The following is a 20,189-nucleotide window of genomic DNA, read 5'->3' as shown; positions in this document are numbered from 1 at the left end:
ACCGTGCCACCTAGCTGTCCCCATAATAAGCTACATTAAATATAGTTTTAAAAAAATTTTTCCTTGTCAAACATTTCTCTAGAGATTAATGGTCTCTTCTGTTAAGAGATCCAGAGTAGGAAATCAAGGGATATAACCTTTTACAATTCTGATTGCTAGCATCCCTTCTCAGTACCTACTACCCCTCTCCTTCATGTTAGAATAACTCTCTGAATACTTGGTGTCATTAGGCAGAAAGGGGTGAAATTACATCCAGTGAATGGCCTTGACTGAGTAAAGTAGGAAGTGAGTGAGTGCAGATCTTAGGGATTTGAAGGTAGAATAGGTTTGAAATAACTGTAGAGCTGAACAGCAATGAGGGATCCAAATGAGGGGAAATACTGTATTAAATTTGTAATGGAATGATCACCATTGTTTCTGTCTTTCCCCAGCAGTATATAATTATATGAATAATAGTAGTATTTTTTTCTGCTGACATTAAGAAATGTCTTGTATTTGTAGTAGAAACAAGTTCTTGGAACTTTCTAAAATATAAGAAAATAACTCTTGCACTAGGATAGTTTCAAATTCCAAACATATTTTTCTTTTTTGTCTTTACTTACCAATTGGTTATTATTGTTCCTAATAACTTTATTATCTTCCATTAACCTGTTTTTAGATTATGAGTCAGACTTTTTAAAAGGTTATTAGACAGTTAAATGTCTGCTAATGGGAACAGCATTGAGTTAAAGTTCAGGAGCCCTTGCTTCTAGGTTCAGCTCTGGGGGCGCACTAATAGATTGCATAACCTTGGCCAAGTCACCTTCCCCACTTTCTGTGGTTAATTATTCTCATCTTTAAAAATAAGTTATTTGAGCTAGATTGTCTCTAGTTCCATCCAGCTCTGACATTTTATGATTCTTGATATTGTGCCATCTTATTCTGAAATGAAATTGTTTAATTTTAGATAAAGAGGGTTTTTGAATGAGTGAATTAATTAGTAATTTATTATTGCTTACAAATATTAAGTACTGTGCTAAATATCGAAGATACAAAAAGAAAAGTAAGACACTCTCAAGGAACACATATCCTAAACTAGGGGGATTACTCATCTGGAAGATTTGAGCTACAGTTTGGATAGAAAGGATGCACAGTCCATGGAATACTACTTCAGAACAGGTGTTAATGCTTCTTTTATGTCATTTCCTTACCCTTTTCTGATGATGAACCATTTGACAGTGCCAAGGACTTTGGTGGTGTGAAATTTCTTTTCTGGTTCTTCAAAAGATGTGATTGTGACAGCTACCTGTGAGAGGAGTTGGCCAGGCTGCCTAACTTATCTCCATCACAGTCCATAGGAAGATGGTAATCAGGATGTTTGTTGTGGTTTGACTTAGCCTGGCACATGCTCCCTATTATCTGTCCCTCAGGATGCCTTCCTAGCATCAGCTCCATTGGTTTGCCAGACTTGTGAAAATGGTTAGTTGGAAGTTGGTGAGATTGGCTGGCCTATTGTTCACAGGAGTTCCTTTCCCATAAAAGGTTGTGGGCATAGGTCTAGAAGCAAGACTAATAGTCTGGAGTAAAGGAGTACTACTACTTAAGGCTCTTGTGCCTATATGCTTGTTGATAGCAGTTGGTCAGCAGTCAGTGGTTGTTGTAATAAGAAAGGTAGGTTCCTCCTCAGTCATTTCTTAACTCAATTATGACTTTTCAGAAGCTGGACAGATAATCTGATAGGTTGGGGGACACTGCTGTTTCCAAAGCTCTTGAGTTCAGGGCATTGAGCTGTGCACATTGGAGTCTGAGGAGAGATGGACTTGGATTTATCATAATCCATTTATCACTGTCTATTGTTTTAAGTAACATACTAGAAGGAATAGTTGCCAAAACAGATTTATTTCATTTATTTCATGGCAGAGTCTTCACATATGGTTAGTTTGAGTGAGAAGTAGCTTTGTGTGCAAGACTATTAGCATTAGCCACACGGTGACTATGTGGTCCTTTAGGTGAGGAGACCTCTTCTCTCTGTTTTTTTAAAAAATAGTATTTTATTTTTCCAAATACATGCAAAAATAGTTTTCACTTTGGATTCCAAATTTTTTTCCCTCCCTTCTTTCCTCCTCCTCTAGACAGCAAACAATTCAATATGAGTTAAACATGTGCAATTCTTCTAAAAGATATTTCCATGTTTGTCATGCTACTTAAGAAAAAATCAGATTAAAAGAGAAATAAAAAAGAAACAAAAAGTTAAAAACAAAAAAGTAAAAATACTATGCTTTGATCCATATTCAGTCTTTCTCTGGACGCAGATGGCTCTTCCCATCATGTCTATTGGAATTGCTTTAAATCATCTCATTGTTAATTAAAAAGAGCCAAGTTCATCTTAATTGATCATTAAATAATCTTATTATTACTGTGTACAATGTTCTCTTGCTTCTGTGTGGCTCAGAAATGATGAGGGGTCACCATTAAAAAAAAAAAAAAAGGCTGGAGAGATCTCTAGGAGCAAAACAAAAGTTTATTGTACGTCCCACCCATCTAGGGGGAAATGGAAGGAAGGAGGCACCTTCTGGGACAGGTTTGACACTAAAATCCCTAATTCAAATACCTCCTCCCACCACTGACCCTCATTCTCATTGGCTGAGGGGCTTACGTTCTAAACGTGGGAACTACCCAAGAAATTGAACTTGACCAATAAGTACATAGTTGCCCATATTTGACTGAAATGGGGAGAAAATGATGTCATGGGAGGATAGCAGGAAAGGGATCTTCAGGCCTACTCCAACTCTGAAGTAGATGAAGTCTTACTTGATTTTCACAAATGTCCTGACAGATCTCACCTCTTTTGTTCAGTTCTGAAAAGGAAGGAAGGAAGGGGCGGGGAGGGAGGGGGGGGGAAAAAACCCTTGGATTAAAATCCAAAATTAAAATTAAGAATTAAATTAAATTAAATTAAAATTTCAGAAATCTTATCCATTTTCAAAATGTCACCCATGCAGTAAATGCAGTTTGCTGCCAAAGAAAAGTAGGGGACAGATTTTAAATATTTGATAGCAAATAATTTACTATGGTCTTAGCATGTTCAAGGTAACATGCTGGGCCTGGGAATACAAAAATGAGATAAGTGCTACTTTGAGAACATGCAACTGAATTCTTGTTTTTTAATTCCCTGATACTTTTTTGCTGCTGGAGTGGGAGGTGTGTAGGCCTACCACCAATTAATCATGTACAAAGAAGCTACTTTACAATGCAATCAATGAACTTTATCCTCCCTCTCAATCCTTGAAGAGTTGAATAGCATGTGGGAAGAGTTCCTATGGAAGATTTAGATGAAAGTGAAATCAGTCTTGTTCTTTGTCCCAATGAGTTGAGTCTAGGACCAGTAAAGGTTTTATAAGGCGGATGTTACCTCAGCATAAGGATCTTCTTAGTAATTAGAGCTGTTCACCAATTCTCATGCTGCTTTGGGAATTGTCTGCAATTGGTAGGCTTGAAACATAACCTAGACAATTGTCCAAAAATGCATACACACAAGTAGAAGGAGATTGGTGGACTTTTATGTCCTCAGAGGCCTCCTTCCAAAATTTAAGAATTTTGTCCTTTCTTTGCCTCCCTCCCCAGGCCCACACAGTAAGTGTCAAATATCTGAAGTCAGATTTAGGGTCAGTGCTCTGTCCACTTTGTATTTAGCTTATTATTCTCCCCTGCCCCCAGAAGACTTTCAGTATAGGCATTTTTACCTAAAACCCAGCCCCAAAATTATAGGTACATTAACTGCACATAAGTTCTTGGGAAAAATTGTGGCCTTTTTCTATTTCCTGTTAGCTATGGTTCTGAAGCTTAGAAACCATTGTTTTATGTTGATTAGTTTGTTCATGAGGAATGTTTGCTGCTTTAATTTTTAGTTTTAGATGTTTTGTCCAATATAAGTGAAATGTAATTATGGTAATTTTTTTTCCTTTTCAAGAAAATTGCCTCTGCAAGTTTTCTGAAATTCAAAGACTTCTGGGTTCACTCTGCTTGAAGTGATCTCTTCTTTACACAGTTGCCTAAGACTTTGTAGTCTTCCCACTTAATCATATTTTCTTGTTTTTCCAAATTATTTAAATTTTATTTTTTGGTCCAGGCAATCAGTAAGCATTTAAGCTCCTTCTGTGTGCCTGATATTATGCTGAGTTTGGGGTAAACCAAAATAAAACAGAAAAATAGCACTATGGGAGCTCAGCCTCTAACTGGAGAAGATTACACCTGAAGGAGAGGGCCTAAGGTAGATCATGTGCCTGGGGCGCTCCCTTCTAATCCTGAGGGGCAGTGGGAGTACTTGTGCCTAGGCAGGCCTGAAGATGAGCCCCTGACCTGTGGTTTTCCTCTTTCCCAGGGAAGACATTTTCCCACTAAAGCATGTCAGGACCTGTTGTGCCATGTATATAGCTTGGGGAAGTTACCTGGGGCTCTGAGAGTTTCTGACTTGCCCGACTGGAGTTGGGACCTGGACAGGGCTGCCCTGCCTGCTGTGGAATTTTGCCTGCCTCACTCTCCTGATGTAGAGAAGTCAGCAGAGGGTGAGGCTAGGAATAACTTATACTATATTCTGTACTAGGACAAAGCATGAATCACAAAATCAATTAAAAGAATAAGCAGAAACAGACATGTTGTCTAATTTATTGAGATAGTAATGGGAGTTCATTATGTGGACTGTGAACTTTATAATCCTAGGACTCTCAGATGTGACAACTAAAGATCCTCAAGAGGAGGATGGTGTGCAAACAGTTCTCTCTTCTCTTTCAGTTGTCTCTTGCTCTTTATATGAATTATTCATTGCCAGATTTGGAGTGATTGCTCGACTCTGAGCCAGGCACTGCTTTGTTGTTCCAGGAAAAATTTTTTTAAATGTGTAGAATTCCCCTAGTCTCTCTAAGTTGCCCTTCTAAAATTCTCTGCAAGTAAATTCTTCTTTGAATTTCCTTCCCTTCTCCCAGCAGTTGTGGGGATTGGTAAGTTGAAATAAATGGGTACCCTTCTGTCAGGATGATTTTAAAAGAATCTCTCTGTGTAGGCCCTGTGCTGGGATTGGAATACTGAGATAAATAAGATACAGGGCTTAAAGCTTGCAAGAAAACTATAACTTACACATTATATAAATGAAAACAAAAATTTAAAAGAGAAACTAAACAATGTTATGCAACGGCTGAAGGGAGCAATGGGGAAAAGTCATTTCTGCTGTGGGAGGGTATCAGGCTAGACTTCACAGAGAAATTAGCCTTTGTCCTAGTGAGTGAGTGAATGAATCAGTCAATCAAAATTTATTACAGGCTTATGGTATGTAAAGTGCTTTGCTATAAATGGTGGAGATATGAATAGGAAAAAACAAGACAATGCCTATTCTCAAAGAGTTCACAGTCTGGGCAATATACAACATGTATAGGAGGGTTCAGTAGCAGGTCAGATACTTTAATGGTGAAACTCTTCCTTGCATTTCCTACCACATCCATATTATAAATATGGCACTAGAATTCAAGGTTAGATGGAAAGGCAGACAGCCATCAGCCATTTATATATATATATATATATTTTCCCCTTATTTTTCCAATTTCTTTTTTTCAATATTAAATTCTTTTGACTCCCTCTAACCTATCTACCATTTATTTAGAAGACAAGCCATATGATATCAATTATATTGTGAAGTCATGCAAAATATAGTTCCACATTAGCGATGTTGCCCCCTACCTCCAAAAAAAAAAAAAAAGCCAGAAAATAAGGAACCATTTATTTTTCATGTAATTGTAATGAAAAGCTTCAGAATTCAGAAAAAAATAAGCTGAAATTTTAAAAGCAAAACAGTCTGTGGGAAAGAGACTGAAATAGAAAGTAATAGCTAGCAGAATTGGTGTTATCCTGCTATAATTGACTAACAGTCACTATTATAAAATGGTAAGTATATTTAAAACTGTTTCAAATATTATCAATAACTAACTTTTTTGATCATCTGTTACATTACAAATATTACCTGCTTGAGGTTTGATACCTGCTTCTGCCTAGAATGCTATCTAAAGAAAACATCTTACCTTTGGTATGAAAAAGGCACAGGATATCAAATTTCTCATTTGAACTTGCTTTTTCTTAATCCCACCCCCCTCCCCCCCCTTCTCTTTCCCTCCAGATTATCCTCTTGACTTGAATCACAGTGAAACCTTCCTGCAAACCACAACTTTTCTTCCTGAAGACTTTACATACTTTGCAAACCATACCTGCCCTGAAAGACTCCCTTCTATGAGTGAGTAATGCCCTATCTTTCATTTCCCTACATTTCCACCAGTTAGAGTCTTCCCTGAATTTGATTTCTTTAAACATACTTCTCTTGAAAAAAAGTGGTATCAATTCCTTCTGTTTTTTACAACACAGATAATTCCCAATATTCACTTATGTCCTTTGAACCCTCTGTTGCAGCAAAGAAAAGCAGTTGAACAAAACCAATTGAGTGACTGGCAGACTTGTCTCTTGTCTTTCTTCTGATAGGATGGAAGTACATTTCATAATGAATCCTAGAACCAAGATTGCTCATGATATTTAATCTATGTGTAGCTGCCTATTGATTAATAATAATTATGCCTAATTACATAAAACACGTAAAACTTCATTTACAAGTTTTAGTTATTGTGTATATTTTTCCTAAGTTTTAAGTTGTCTACTCCCCAAAGCGTCTCAAAATTTCCTTTTTGTCTTTATGGCATGAGGGATCTCTAGTTAACACCTGCAGAGCACAATTTGTGATAGGTCTTATCAGGGTAGAAGTACCCACCCTTACCCCCCCACCCCCACAAAGAGGAACTATTAGATACTTAAAAGTACAGAAGGGGACAGCTAGGTGGCGTAGTAGATAGAGCACCAGCCCTGAAGTCAGGAGGACCTGAGTTCAAATATGGATTAGACACTTAATACTTCTTGGCTGTGTGACCCTTGTCAAGTCACTTAATCCCAATTACCCCCCCCCCCCCCCCCCCCAAAAAAAAAAAAAAAGTATAAAGAGAGCTGGCCCCTAGGCAGAAAACCTTTTTTGGATTCTCAAAGTGCATAAGTATGCACATAAGAATGCTCCAAAAAAATATGCCCCAGAATGTCTGTGGGCATTCCCTTTATCAACCCAAGGCTCAGTCTTTTTCTTTTCTTTTTTACCTTAGTGGATGGGCTGCATGAGTCACTGAAAAATAGGGGGAAAAAATCATGTGATGACTGAAGAATGATAGTGAGCCTTTCCTGGGCTTACTTTAAGCCTTTCTACTTTGATCAAACCTGCCAGAGCCCATACTGTGTGCCTCAGAAATCAAGAATTTACTTATATGCCATAATGAAGCATTGCACTATAGGGGAAGATTTATGTGGATGGTTAAGCAAAGTGTGAGTGTTTATGATCCTGGCATCATTGGGGATAGAGACTTAAGCAAAACATTATTTGAATGCATATATTAAACCTTTCAGTGGGTATACACTTGAGTTTAAATGATAGCCTCTTTTGATTTTGGCATTTTTGTCTCCTTTGTGGCTTGTCCAAGGGTACAGCTAGGTTAGGCATTTTTTTTCCTAAAAACTGCTGCCAGAATTTATTTGCTATCTTTATTATTTTCAGCCTAACCCAAGCACAGTGTCATTTACAAGGTCCAAATTGTGTTATCTACCATTGGCTTGGATTATTTTTTGTTTTTGGTTAAGGGAAGGGAGTTCTTGATTTCATAGATAGCTTAAGTGCTAGAATCAATCTATATTTTAGTCTTCACCTTTTTTCCAATTTGCTTGACAACTCTACTTGTTCCTCAGAAAAATGATGTAGTAAACTTTGGTGTGATTCTTGGTTCCCTTGAGCTCCGGACTCGCTGGAGCAGGATACCAGAAACTCAGAACTTATGCTTCAACAACTAGATTATTATGTTTTTCTTACTGCCTTTTCAGCCAGTAGTCTTAATTAAATGATTTTGTGTATGGTTCCTATCAACTCTACATGAATGAGAAAATTTGGTTTGCCTGGTTATGGGAAAAAGATAATTGAGCAATCATTTTCAGCTGCTGTATTGGTTTGTCTTAGTCATGACTCTGTGGGAGATGTAGCCAGACGTTAAGCTGCACATGATTAGCTGGAAATGAGAGATTTCCAACATTTTTAAGTTCTTGGGAAAATTTTAGATATCTGCAGGGAGGCATATTAGTATGTGGATTTTCTGAAGTTCTTTCTTTTTCTACTCTTAGAGGGCCCAATAGATATAAACATGAGTGAAATCAGAATGGATGACATCCATGAATTCTTCTCCAGAGACCCTGCCATCAAACTTGGAGGTCATTGGAAGCCCAGTGATTGTGTGCCTCGTTGGAAGGTAAATTAGAGTGTTTTAGGTAAACTGGTTTATGTATACTCCTGGTAATATTATACATTTCTCATTTCTTGGTGCTTTAAAGTTAAATGTTCCTGCAACAGTCATTTGAGGTTGGTACTGAATATTAGTATCCTCATTTTTTAGGTAAAGAAATTGAGTGTTCATGTAGTTGGTATACGTCACAGATAGGATTTGAATTTGGGTCTCTGAAGTCTAATTCTTCCTGCCATTACCAAACTACAACTACTATTTGGTCATTTACTTAACTGCAAATAATCCAAGAACAAAAATTTAATGGTTTTGATAGGATAGTTCTAGGGCAAATAATTTTAGACTAGTGACCCTTTTATACAAAGACATTTGACTTGCTTAAACTTTGCCCTATTTGGTGTAAGACAAGTGTCAGAATTCCTTTAAAAACATTATCTTATGACATATGTATGCCCAGTAACCTTTTCACTTCTCAGAGATTCAAAGAATGTTATGATGATTACTTGGGAACAGAACTTTAGTAATGGGAAAGCTGAACATAATCTAAGAACAGGAAGCAGATCTGTCTTGTTCATGAATAGAAGTTTGTTTGGTGACTTTGCACTAAAATTTTGGAATTCTTTCCCGCCACCATTTTAAAAAAGAAGAATGTCAGTTTGATAGCTGGACGCTGTTTCCTAGTCATAGGTGCTAGGAAAGGTGCCAGAGAAAAATTAGTTTATTGTTTTGGCCCAGACATAGGATAACTAGTGTAGAAGACTATAAACTTGGTGGACAATATTGTACTAAGCTGCGTCATATTTAAGATGAAATCAGTCTAGGTTCCAAGAGGTGATTTACCAGCATTTCTTTACCAGCATTCACTTAAAGTCTAGAAATAGTTCAAGTCCTGTCTTAGGGACTTCTGCTTTTCTAATTCCTCCCTGCTTTTCAACAGTGAAAATTATCCTTTCCCTTCTGCTATAAATTTTATTAAACACCTTGGATGTTTATGCTCATCACCATGCACATTGGTCTTCCTCATCCCTTTTCCATCCTTTTTTGGTTGTTATTGATGTTTTTTTTTTTTTTTTTTTTTTTTAAAGCTTGTCAACTTCATAGAGTTAGGAACTTAATCTTATTTCCATTTTCGTGTCCTTGGCACCCACTGTGAAATAGATCCTTCATAAGTGTTCGAATTGAGTTGAACTTTACTATAGACAGGTTACTGATTCCTACTGTTTTTCCATGCAAAGTTGGCAAGTGAGCTATGGATTAACTGTGGACTTGTCTCTTTAGGTGGCAATTCTTATTCCATTCCGAAACCGTTATGAGCATCTCCCTGTTCTTTTCCGGCACCTAATTCCTATGCTACAACGTCAGCGTCTGCAGTTTGCATTCTATGTTATTGAACAAGTAAGTGGGTTCTGCTCTTGTTAGTAGACTATGCCATTGAACAATCACAGGAGTTCTAGGAAAGCAAGAAGTTCCATAGTCCTGACTGGTTTCTGTTGCTTATTGATGAGAAATCTCTGAGTAAGAGACAGATGATTTGTTTGCCTAGCGTCATGTAACTGTGACCCAGAAATAAAAGCTTCTTGTGTGATGCTGGGGCTAAAGACTGTTCTTTGTTGCTTTGGTGGTGTCTCTAAGTACATATTTCCAGGAGCTGTTTTAAGATGATAGGAGTTCTTGCAATATAAAGAGGGAACTGTGCTCATTCCCAGGTAACCTGAATGTAGATGTAGCTTTGGAATCTTCATCAAGTCTCTTCTCTTTGGGTCTCTCTTTTTTTTTCATCCATAAAATGAAGTCCTTAACATTAGATCTCTAACATAATCTCTAAGGTAATTAATATTATGCAATCTATAAATGGAATGAAAAGTTACATGTTATCTCAAGAGATGTTCTGGGTCTATGTAATAGATTACTGGGAGCTTGGGGGTTCATTCAGATAAACAATACCTTGACTAAGGAGTGGCATAAATAAGTACAACTACCCTCTGTCTTCATAAAACATATTCAATGACCCCCAAGTTGATCCCAAAAGGAGATTCCATGGGACTTGGAAACCTCTTGCTTCCTTATACATATTTTCCTTGCTCAAATGGTGCTCAATTGAGTTTCAGATCAGTCTTCTTATAGGCAAGGTTAACTCAACCTACACAGCATCTTCATTGTAGCTTCCTGCCTCATAATAAGTGGTACTGACATAATGGAGACATCTTGAAGGAAGAAGTAATCAGAAGAAAATTCCCTGCCTTCACTATTAACCATTTATTAAGCAAAACTATGTTTCCCAATTCTTTTAAGGCCCTCTCTTTTTGCTATTGAGGCATAAAACTTGTCATTTTAATTGATGAATTTCACAGGTTTTCTTGTGATTAGGATGAAACAAATTCTTGCAGGACTCGTCTTTGCTCTGCTCTGCCCTTCTATATCTGTCCTCCCCCATTAGACTTATCCTGAATAGAATGAATGTCAAGTGAATGTCATATGATAAGAGATGAAGTAGATGCATGATCATGTGGAGCAGAAATAATAGTTGTAATTTACAGTTGTATAGTATTGTATACTTTTCAAAATACTTGTCCAATGTATCATTTGACCCCCCCTTTTTTTTTCTTATTCTAATAGCCTTGTGAGATAGGTAGCACAAGTACTTCCTTAATTTGTATCTCATAAAATTGAAGTCAAATGACTTTGACCTAAGTCATCTAGTAAATACCTCAGGAAGCAACAAGATCAGAGACAGAGCTTATGATATGCCATACTTTGCTTTACAAAACCAGGACGGTAATATGTGTAATGAGAATCCACTGAAAAACAAAACTTTACTTCACAGGCCGGTACTCAGCCCTTCAATCGTGCCATGCTTTTTAACGTTGGCTTTCGTGAAGCAATGAGAGACTTGAATTGGGATTGTTTGATTTTTCATGATGTGGATCATATACCAGAAAATGATCGCAACTATTATGGATGTGGGCAAATGCCAAGGCACTTTGCAACCAAACTAGATAAATATATGTATCTGTGAGTATCAATTTAAATATATTTAGCATGCTTAGCAGTGAAGGGAGGGGAGGATTATACAAATGATAATTAAGATCTGATTCCTGTCCTAATGGAGGTCACAGATAGACACAAATACATGTGACTATTATTAGCAATAACACACTAAATATTAGAAAAATCACACACTTGGGGACAAAGTTAAAGGTTACCAGTGAATAATGAGGAAAGATTTTCATGAAGGAGTTGGTATCCAAGTTAATCTTCAAAGGATGGAATTTAAGATATATGGGGAGGGCATTCTAGACATGGCCAACTGTGTGAACAAAAAGTGTAGGATATTTTTGGAGAAAAAGAGAGTAGTCTGATTTGGTTGGCATATAGAATGCTTTCGAGGTAGTTATATGAAGAGAAGGCTGGTGCTGGATTACAGAAGCCTTTGAATGCCAGGAAAATCCATTTTACTTTACTCCAGAGATAATAGCAGGGGAATGATGGCCTTATAGGCAGCATGTGAAGGATGGTTTGGAAATAGAATGGCTCATTTGGCTCATTTGGACACTATTGAAGTAATCTAATCAGGTGATAAACAGAGCTTAAGTTAGGGCGACATTGGTATTGAGGGAATAAATGTCAACAATATTGTGAAGATGGGATCACTAGAGACTTAGTAACTGGCTATGGGGATGGATAGAGGAGAAGATGAGAGTCAATGATAACCAGATGGTATCAAACTTTCTCTTAGTTTAATATAAAGAGTACAGGGGAGGAAGGAAGATATTAAGTGGCAGAAGAGAAAAATTGACATGGTCACTCACTGTGTAGCTTGAGAGCTGAGCCATTGTTGTATTGGAACCAGGTGGACACCAACAGTCCTATTCTGGGGAAAAGTAACTGATTAAATAAAAGTACTTATGATTAATAGTTTGATTTCTTTTCTAGGCTTCCTTATAATGAATTTTTTGGTGGAGTGAGCGGCTTAACAGTAGAGCAGTTTCAGAAAATTAATGGCTTTCCTAATGCATTCTGGGGTTGGGGTGGAGAAGATGATGACCTCTGGAACAGGTATTGTTTCTTTTGGTGACTATCAAAGATTTCTGTTTTGGTCAGCTATGTGGACCTTGCAAATGGAAATGTTTTGTTTTCGGCAAATATTATATAAATACCCATTTTTGTTTCTCTTGCACTCAGAATCGGGAGAAGTATAAAGTGTAGATAATGAATCTGCCCCCATTGATATCACAGTGTGAACCTAACACAGATATTAGTAATTTAGAATGGCATATGGAAAATGTATGAGAAAATGTAAAATGAAAAAAATTTTCATTTATTTCACAAGATGACTAGGACATTTATAAAATATTAGATAACAATATCTAAAATAAAAAACTGTTAGAAGCAATCCACAACTTCAGCAAAGTTGCAGGATACAAAATAAATCCACACAAATCATCATCATTCTTATACATTACTAACAAAATCCAACAGCAAAAAATATAAGGAAAAATTCCATTTAAAATAACTATCAATTGTATAAAATATTTGGGAATCTATCTGCCAAAGAAAAGTCGAGAACTATATAAGCAAAACTACGAAACACTTTCCACACAAATAAAGTCAGATCTAAGCAATTGGAAAAATATCCAGTGTTCATGGATAGATCAAGAAAATAAAATAGACAGTACTCCCTAAACTAATCTATTTAGTATAATACCAATCAGACTCCCAAGAAACTATTTTATTGACCTAGAAAAAATAACAACAAAATTCATCTGGAAGAACGAAAGGTCAAGAATTTCAAAGGAATTAATGACGAGAAAAGCAAGTGAAGGTGGGCTAGCTGTACCAGATCTAAAACTATGTTATAAAGTTGTGGTCATCAAAACCATTTGGTACTGCTAAGAAATAGAGAAATTGATCAGTGGAATAAGTGAGGCTCACAGAACAAAATAGTCAATGACTATTACAAGCCAGTATTTGATAAATTCAAAGACCCCAGCTTTCAGGATAAGAATTCACTATTTGACAAAAACTTCTTGGAAAATTGGAAACTAGTATGGCAGAAACTAGGCATTGACCTGCACTTAACACCCTACACCAAGGTAAGATCAAAATGGGTTCATGATTTAGGCATAAAGAACGAGATTATAAACAAATTAGAACAGGATAGTTTACCTCTTAGATTTGTGGAGGAGGAAGGAATTTGTGACCAAAAAATAGAGATCATTATTGATCATAAAATAGATAAGTTTGAGCATATTCAATTAAAAAGTTTTTGTACAAACAAAATGAATGCAGACAATATTAGAAAGGAAGCAATAAACTGGGAACACATTTTTACATCCAAAGGATCTGATAAAGACCTCATTTCTAAAATATATAGAGAATTGACTCAAATTTATAATAATTCAAGCCATTGTCCAATTGATAAATGGTCAGACAATTTTCAGATGAAGAAATTGAAACTACGTCTAGTCATTTAAAAAGGTGTTCCAAATCACTATTGATCAGAGAAATGCAAATTTAGACAGCTCTGAGATAACACTATATACCCCTCAGATTGGTTAAGATGGTAGGAAAAAATAATGAATGTTGAAAGGGATGTCGGAAAACTGGGACATTGATACATTGTTGGTGGAACTGTGAATGAATCCAGCCATTATGGAGAGCAATTTGGAACTATGCTCAAAAAGTTATCAAACTGTGCATACCCTTTGACCCAGCCGTGCTACTACTGGGCTTATATCCAAAAGAGATCTTAAAGGCAGGAAAGGGACCTGTATGTGCAAGAATGTTTGTGGCAGTCCTGTTTGTAGTGGCAAGAAACTGGAAATGGATTGGATGCCCATCAATTGGAGAATGGCTGAATAAATTATGGTATATGAATGTTATGGAATATTATTGTTCAGTAAGAAATGACCAGCAGCATGATTTCAGAGAGGCCTGGAGAGACTTACATGAACTGATGTTAAGTGAAATGAAACAGGAGATCATTGTACATGGCAACAAGGCTATATAATGATCAAATCTGATGCACATGGCTCTCTTCAATAATGAGATAATTCAAACCACTTCTAATTGTTCAGTGATAAAGAGAGACAGATCTACACCTAGACCACAATATAATATTATCACTCTTTTTATTGTTGTTCGTTTTCATTTTGTTTTCTGACTCATTTGCTTTCTTTTTTTAAATCTGATTTCTCTTGTGCAGCAAGAGGAATTGTATTAATATGTTTATACATATTGGATTTAACATATATTTTAACATATTACATATATTGGACTACCTTCCAGCTAGAGGAGGGGTGGGGGAAAGCAGGGGAAAATTTGGAACAAAAGATTTTGCCAAGGGTCAGTGTTGGAAAAATTACCCATGCTTATGCTTTGTAAATAAAAAGCTTTAATTAAAAAAAAAATAAAACAATCTAGGGCTTTATATAAATAGCTTAGATGGCTGTTCTACAAAAGGTTGTATTTACCTTAAACATCTGGAGTCAGGAGGATCTGAGTTCCTATCTGGTCTCAAAAACTTATTAGCTTTGTGATCTTGAGCAAATCACTTAACAACCACCAATAACAAACATATTAACAGCTTTGGAGAGAGCAATTTCAATGAATGGTGAGAGTGGGAGCTGAATTTGTGAATGACTTTTTATGTTTGATTCTGTAACTCTGAATCGGGCTAACTCAGGCCAGGGAAGTTTGATATATTAGAATTGAGAGGTCCTTTCCAACTTTACATTCTGGAAACTGGGTAGTGCCGTAAAGATTGATTTAGCCCAGCAAAAGAGCAATAGTCTTAATGTTTCCAAGATCCTTAGAAGTGGACACCCAATTGAAAAAGACTAATCACTGATGAATTACTCTCTAAGGAATTTTATAAGCATGGCCTCTAGCTGGGAGCATTTGCTATTTAAAAAAAAAAAATTTCATTGGGAGATCTTTGTGTTAGCCTTATGAATACATCAGGGGAAAGATATGTTGTGTTAATTATTGTAGAATTTGCTATTGCTCCTTTTATGCTGAGTGGTCATTAACCCTGAATTAAAATTTACTACCAGGGATTTTGAGTTTCTTTGGAGCTTACATGATCCTTGAATTGTTCCAAATTGAAATAGCCATCTAACTGTGATTTGAATTCTTTAGCTCTCTCTTCTGTTTCTCTGTTTCTCTTCTCTCTTCTCTTCTTCCCCTCCTCCTCTCTTCTCCTCCCCCCTTTTTTCTCTTTTCTCTTTCCCTCTCCTCTTTAGCATCTCTGCTGCAATCTAAATCCAATCCTTTGTCTTTCAGAGTACAGAATGCAGGCTACTCAGTGAGCCGGCCAGAAGGTGACACTGGAAAGTATAAATCTATCCCTCATCACCATCGAGGAGAAGTGCAGTTTCTAGGGAGGTAAATGTAATTTCTTTGTTCATCACATCCTCAATCCTGTCTGTTCCTAAAGGCCTTAATTCACTTCTACCTCTAAGATCCATTTAATGGCAGCTGTCCCACAATGCTCTTATTCTACCTGCATTTTTTAAGTACAAGGCTGGCATGAATGCCAGACTGTCAATGAAAATTGACAGTGAAATCTTTCAAGGAAGATAGTCATTCCATTTCTCTCACATTTTGCTATTTGTGCCATCTTTTGAATTTATTGAGGTTAAAAATAAAATGAAGATCTTTTCTATACCTCACCCTGGTCCATAACAAGGGGTGGGTGGGGGGGTGGGGGAGGTGTGTGTATCTCACAAATCTCAGGGATCTTATAGTGTCCTTATTATTGTCTTCTCTACTGGTAGTTTAGCTTTTGCTATTTCACAGAAAGTATGAATTTTGTTTTCTTTTGTCTCTTCAGTTCATTATAGTTATGACCACCATTTTATACATCTCATTGTTCATAATCATTATGGTATCTTCAAAACAAATTAAAATGGTACCCTTTGCTGAGTTTTATGTTACCTGTTCTATTATCTTCTCCATTACCTTTCCTTGTGACATATATATGTATGAGGAGATCAGTATTGGACTTAACTTTAGAGCTCAGCATGTTGGTGTTTCTTTCTTGAACAGGTATGCACTGCTGAGGAAATCAAAGGAAAGACAAGCTCTGGATGGCCTCAATAACTTGAACTACTTTGCAAACATCACATATGACGCCTTGTATAAAAATATAACTGTAAACTTGACACCAGAGCTGGCTCAGGTGAATGAATATTAAGAGGAAAGAAGATAAGTTTGCTTTACCCATCACCAAGACAACCTGGTGAAATGTTTTGTAAACCTGCACAGGAAGAGAACAGGAATACAGTGGCTAATGAAGGAATCACAGGGTTTGAAGAATAATATTGCAAAATGCACACACAAAATATCTTTGCTCTCCAGGCCCAGTTTGATTGTGTAGCAAGTTTGGGAGCTTCAATCATCAGGACTTGCTTTCTATTTTCCAATGATGGTGGTATATCCTGCTGCTCTTCTCTCTCCTGCACCTCCTCCCACCTCTCCAGTCCCTATATCTCAGCCACAATCTCCAGGACCAGAACTGTGATCAAACATGGCCGTTGTCCTGCCACGGAGCTTGTTCTTCTGAATGATATCTTCATCTTTGCTTGTGGAGGCAAAGAACTAATCCCACTACTAGGGCAGCTGCCTTTATGAAAGAGCAAATGAACCACTCCTCATCCATCCTGCTACATTTGTGGTGTTTTTGTTTTATTTTTTAATTACGTTGGGAGGGGGGGGAGACGGGGAGGGTACATAGAGATATATAATTCACTTCTTGAAGAAGTGAATATGTAAATAAGCCGTGTAAATTGCCTCTTCTTTTTTTAATTTAATTTTACTGTTGACTTGGATTCAAGCAGAGAGTTTACATATTCAATCACTTATTTAGTTGACAGGTGCCAGGCTTATTTTAAGTGTAGTTGTAACATGTCTTTTATCATCGAAATTCTTAGCTGTGTGGGGAGATGTTTCCAAAAGGAACAAAATGTCTGATTTATCAGTTTCATATTTTTTGTAGCTGATGTTTCCTCTGTTTCCCCTTCCTGGCCCTGGCTTTTGATGTTGTTGACTCTTACTCTGCTCCCTCTCCCCCCCCCCTCCCCTTTCTTAATCATTTCCCCCACCCCTGGAGGGTGTGAAATATGACCGTGCCTGCCCAGAGCCAGATCCCTATAATACTCTCTTTGACACCATTGCCCATCTGTGCTCTGTCAGAGACGTCCGGGCTCTCCGGAAATCAACTAATCACACAAGTTTATTCCTAAATTAACAGTGGCTTCAATGGTTTCTCTTCATTTTGCTCTTTTTTCTTCTCAAAGGAGTTGTTTAGTTATTTTCACATTTAACAAATTTTTGAAATCTTTAAAATTCAGCCAGGGAGCAAATGATATATAGATGTCAGTGAGCAAAAGCACAACTAAAAGGACAATGTTGACCAACAGTCAAAGAAAACTTTTGAAATATGAGAATCAAAGTACCCTTTTTTCATATCTGTTATGTTTTGAGGCCTGATTCCAAATTACATTTCGGTCAGTACATCTTAAATCTTCTTTGTGTACAACTCACCGATTTCTATAGGACCTAAAAAAAATCTCCCAAAATGTCTGTTCTGGGAAGCATCAGATTTATTATTATTTTTTAACAAAAGTATATTTATATATTGTGATTGGGAATCCTCTCTGAAGAGTACTTCATATTTTCCTTTGCTTTATTTGCCTTAGTTTGCCTCTATAACTTTCATGGTTTACATAAGTATGTACATATGTCAGAATTCTTTTTTCCATTGTTGCATGTATTTGGTTTCATGGAAATATGATCCCCTCGCCCATGGGCTGTGGGTGTGATTGGCCAAGTCTGGTTGTTTTCTGTTTTTTTGTCTCTCGGGGACTCAATTGGTATCTAGAAAATGTGGTATTATAGGTTGTCTTACTTATCAGCTTGTATGAGAGTCCGGGAAACTGTTCTTGAGAAAGCTGGTAAGCCGTCATGTTTTTTAAAAGTATTTTGAACACACGTGCTTTACAACAACTTTATGAGGGAACATGATACACAGGATTTTTGTTCATAGAGCATATAGCAATAAAGAGTTGATTTTGTTCCCTTCCTTTCCACCCCTTCCCCTCAAGAAATGCAAAGACCCTTTTCAAATTGGTATTGAAAGTATGAGCCCTGTATTTAATGTGATGGTCAAGAATTTTTGGATCGATTTGCTCTTCAGTTTTTTAATTTAAATATTCTCTGTTTGGTGGGTAATGTATATATACATGCCAGGATTTTAAACTGATTTATATTAGTTACAAAGCTCTGTTTTGAGAATATTTACCATCTGGGACACACTTGCCCCAAAATTTCACTTTATTGTGAGAGGGGTTGAAAGAGCAGATTGAGATACTATCTGTTTTATTATATAAAGTAGAATCACTTGTATTTATTTGCAATCACGAATTTCTTTCTTTGTTTTTTTTTGTTTTTTTTTTTTTTTTTGTTGTTGTTGTTGTTGGTAAAGGTGGAATTTCTTAATGTTGCACTGTTTAGTCATTTATTCCAGAAGTCAAATGTAGTAAGAATGACTGATTCTTAAGAAAACAAACAAAAACATACAGGCAAGTGCATGTTTTCTTAACGTTGTAAAAGAAAGGTTCATTTTTAAAATGCAAGCCACCAGCCAAGTCAAATCCAAACCCATCTCATAGTGATTTTGGCTGCTAGAATTCTACACAACCAATGATGAACCCCCTCCTTCAGGAGACCAAAGAGGAGGGAACAAATGAAAAATGGAAATTACTTCCTTGAACCAATTTCTCCAACCTTTGCCCCGTTACAAATTTATATGAAGATTTTATTGGCTAAAAACTATTTGATTCTGAGTTGGTTTAGAATCTTTTCCAAAGATTCTTTCACTTATTACAGCTGAACAGGAGCTCCCAATATGGCTTATAGTCACCATTTCAGATGGCATCATGTAGATCACTTTTATCCATCACTAGGTTTTTTGAACTTGCCCTTTATGTTTTTAAGAGGTGCCAGGGGTACATTTTTGCACTGAACTCTAAGGTTGTTTTAAAAAAAAAAAAAAACAGACCACACACTTTTCACAAAAGTAGTCCTTTGTCATTATCTTATTTACTCATGTGTTTGTACATTTTTGTATGTTAATTTATGAATGATTTTTTCAGTAAAAAAAAAATACATATTCAAGAATGAGACTTTGGTGTCATCACTTTGTGTTCTGCTCTGGGTGTTTCTTCATTATCATTTTGTTTGCAAATATCCATCTCACTCCAGCTCTTTGGGATCCCTGAAACCGGGTTTTGTCTTCGTTTTGCAGATCACACAACATTTATCCTTTCTCTTGCTGGAGCTGGGAGCAATACATCCAGAACACATTTGAGATGGAGTGACAAATAGACCCGAGTAGTATAGTCCGCAATTGTTGAAGTGCTTATTATGAACCAGGCACTAATCTGCATGAAACACAACTAGTATCAGGCAGCTTCCTAGTCAGAGGCAAGAGGGAGGTCCTTGAGAGAAGTAGGCCGTTTCCTGACTTCAGAGGCAGGCAGGCAGCCTGTTGTATTAGAAAGAAATCTGAGCTGGAAGGCTGGAGACCCCTATTCTAGCCCTGGTATAGCCAAAACAATTCATTCGATCTTGGGAAAGTTCCTTTCTCTGGTCTCTATTCTGTTCTCTGAAAAATGTGAGGAATTGAACAAGACGGTCTCTAAAAGTTCCTTCTAGAGTATCGATGGACTCGGCGCAGAATGAGAGACATTTTATTTGGTCATATAGCCAGTGTGGGGATTTCTTTTGCATATTTTCCACTAGAGTTTTTATTTACCTTTTTTCATTTGGGGACAGGATGTTAAGGAATAG

General features: G+C 36.8%; 1 protein-coding gene across 2 annotated transcripts in view; it reads left to right on the top strand.

The window, feature by feature from the left end:
* B4GALT5 (beta-1,4-galactosyltransferase 5) overlaps positions 1-19,518 on the top strand; it is a 99,547-nt gene extending 80,029 nt beyond the window's left edge. For both annotated transcript variants that reach the window (XM_031951610.1, XM_031951611.1), the window contains exons 3-9: positions 6,143-6,256; positions 8,221-8,345; positions 9,615-9,731; positions 11,161-11,348; positions 12,270-12,392; positions 15,621-15,722; positions 16,386-19,518. In XM_031951610.1, coding sequence (XP_031807470.1) covers positions 6,143-6,256; positions 8,221-8,345; positions 9,615-9,731; positions 11,161-11,348; positions 12,270-12,392; positions 15,621-15,722; positions 16,386-16,533 — 917 coding nt within the window. In that variant the 3' untranslated portion in view covers positions 16,534-19,518. The remainder of the gene's footprint in view (positions 1-6,142; positions 6,257-8,220; positions 8,346-9,614; positions 9,732-11,160; positions 11,349-12,269; positions 12,393-15,620; positions 15,723-16,385) is intronic.
* Positions 19,519-20,189: the final 671 nt, after the last annotated feature.

Source organism: Sarcophilus harrisii, chromosome 2 (assembly GCF_902635505.1).
Source record: "Sarcophilus harrisii chromosome 2, mSarHar1.11, whole genome shotgun sequence".
NCBI lineage: Eukaryota > Metazoa > Chordata > Mammalia > Dasyuromorphia > Dasyuridae > Sarcophilus > Sarcophilus harrisii.
The sequence above is the reverse complement of the archived record's forward strand: the minus strand, read 5'-3'. Positions and strand labels throughout refer to the sequence as shown.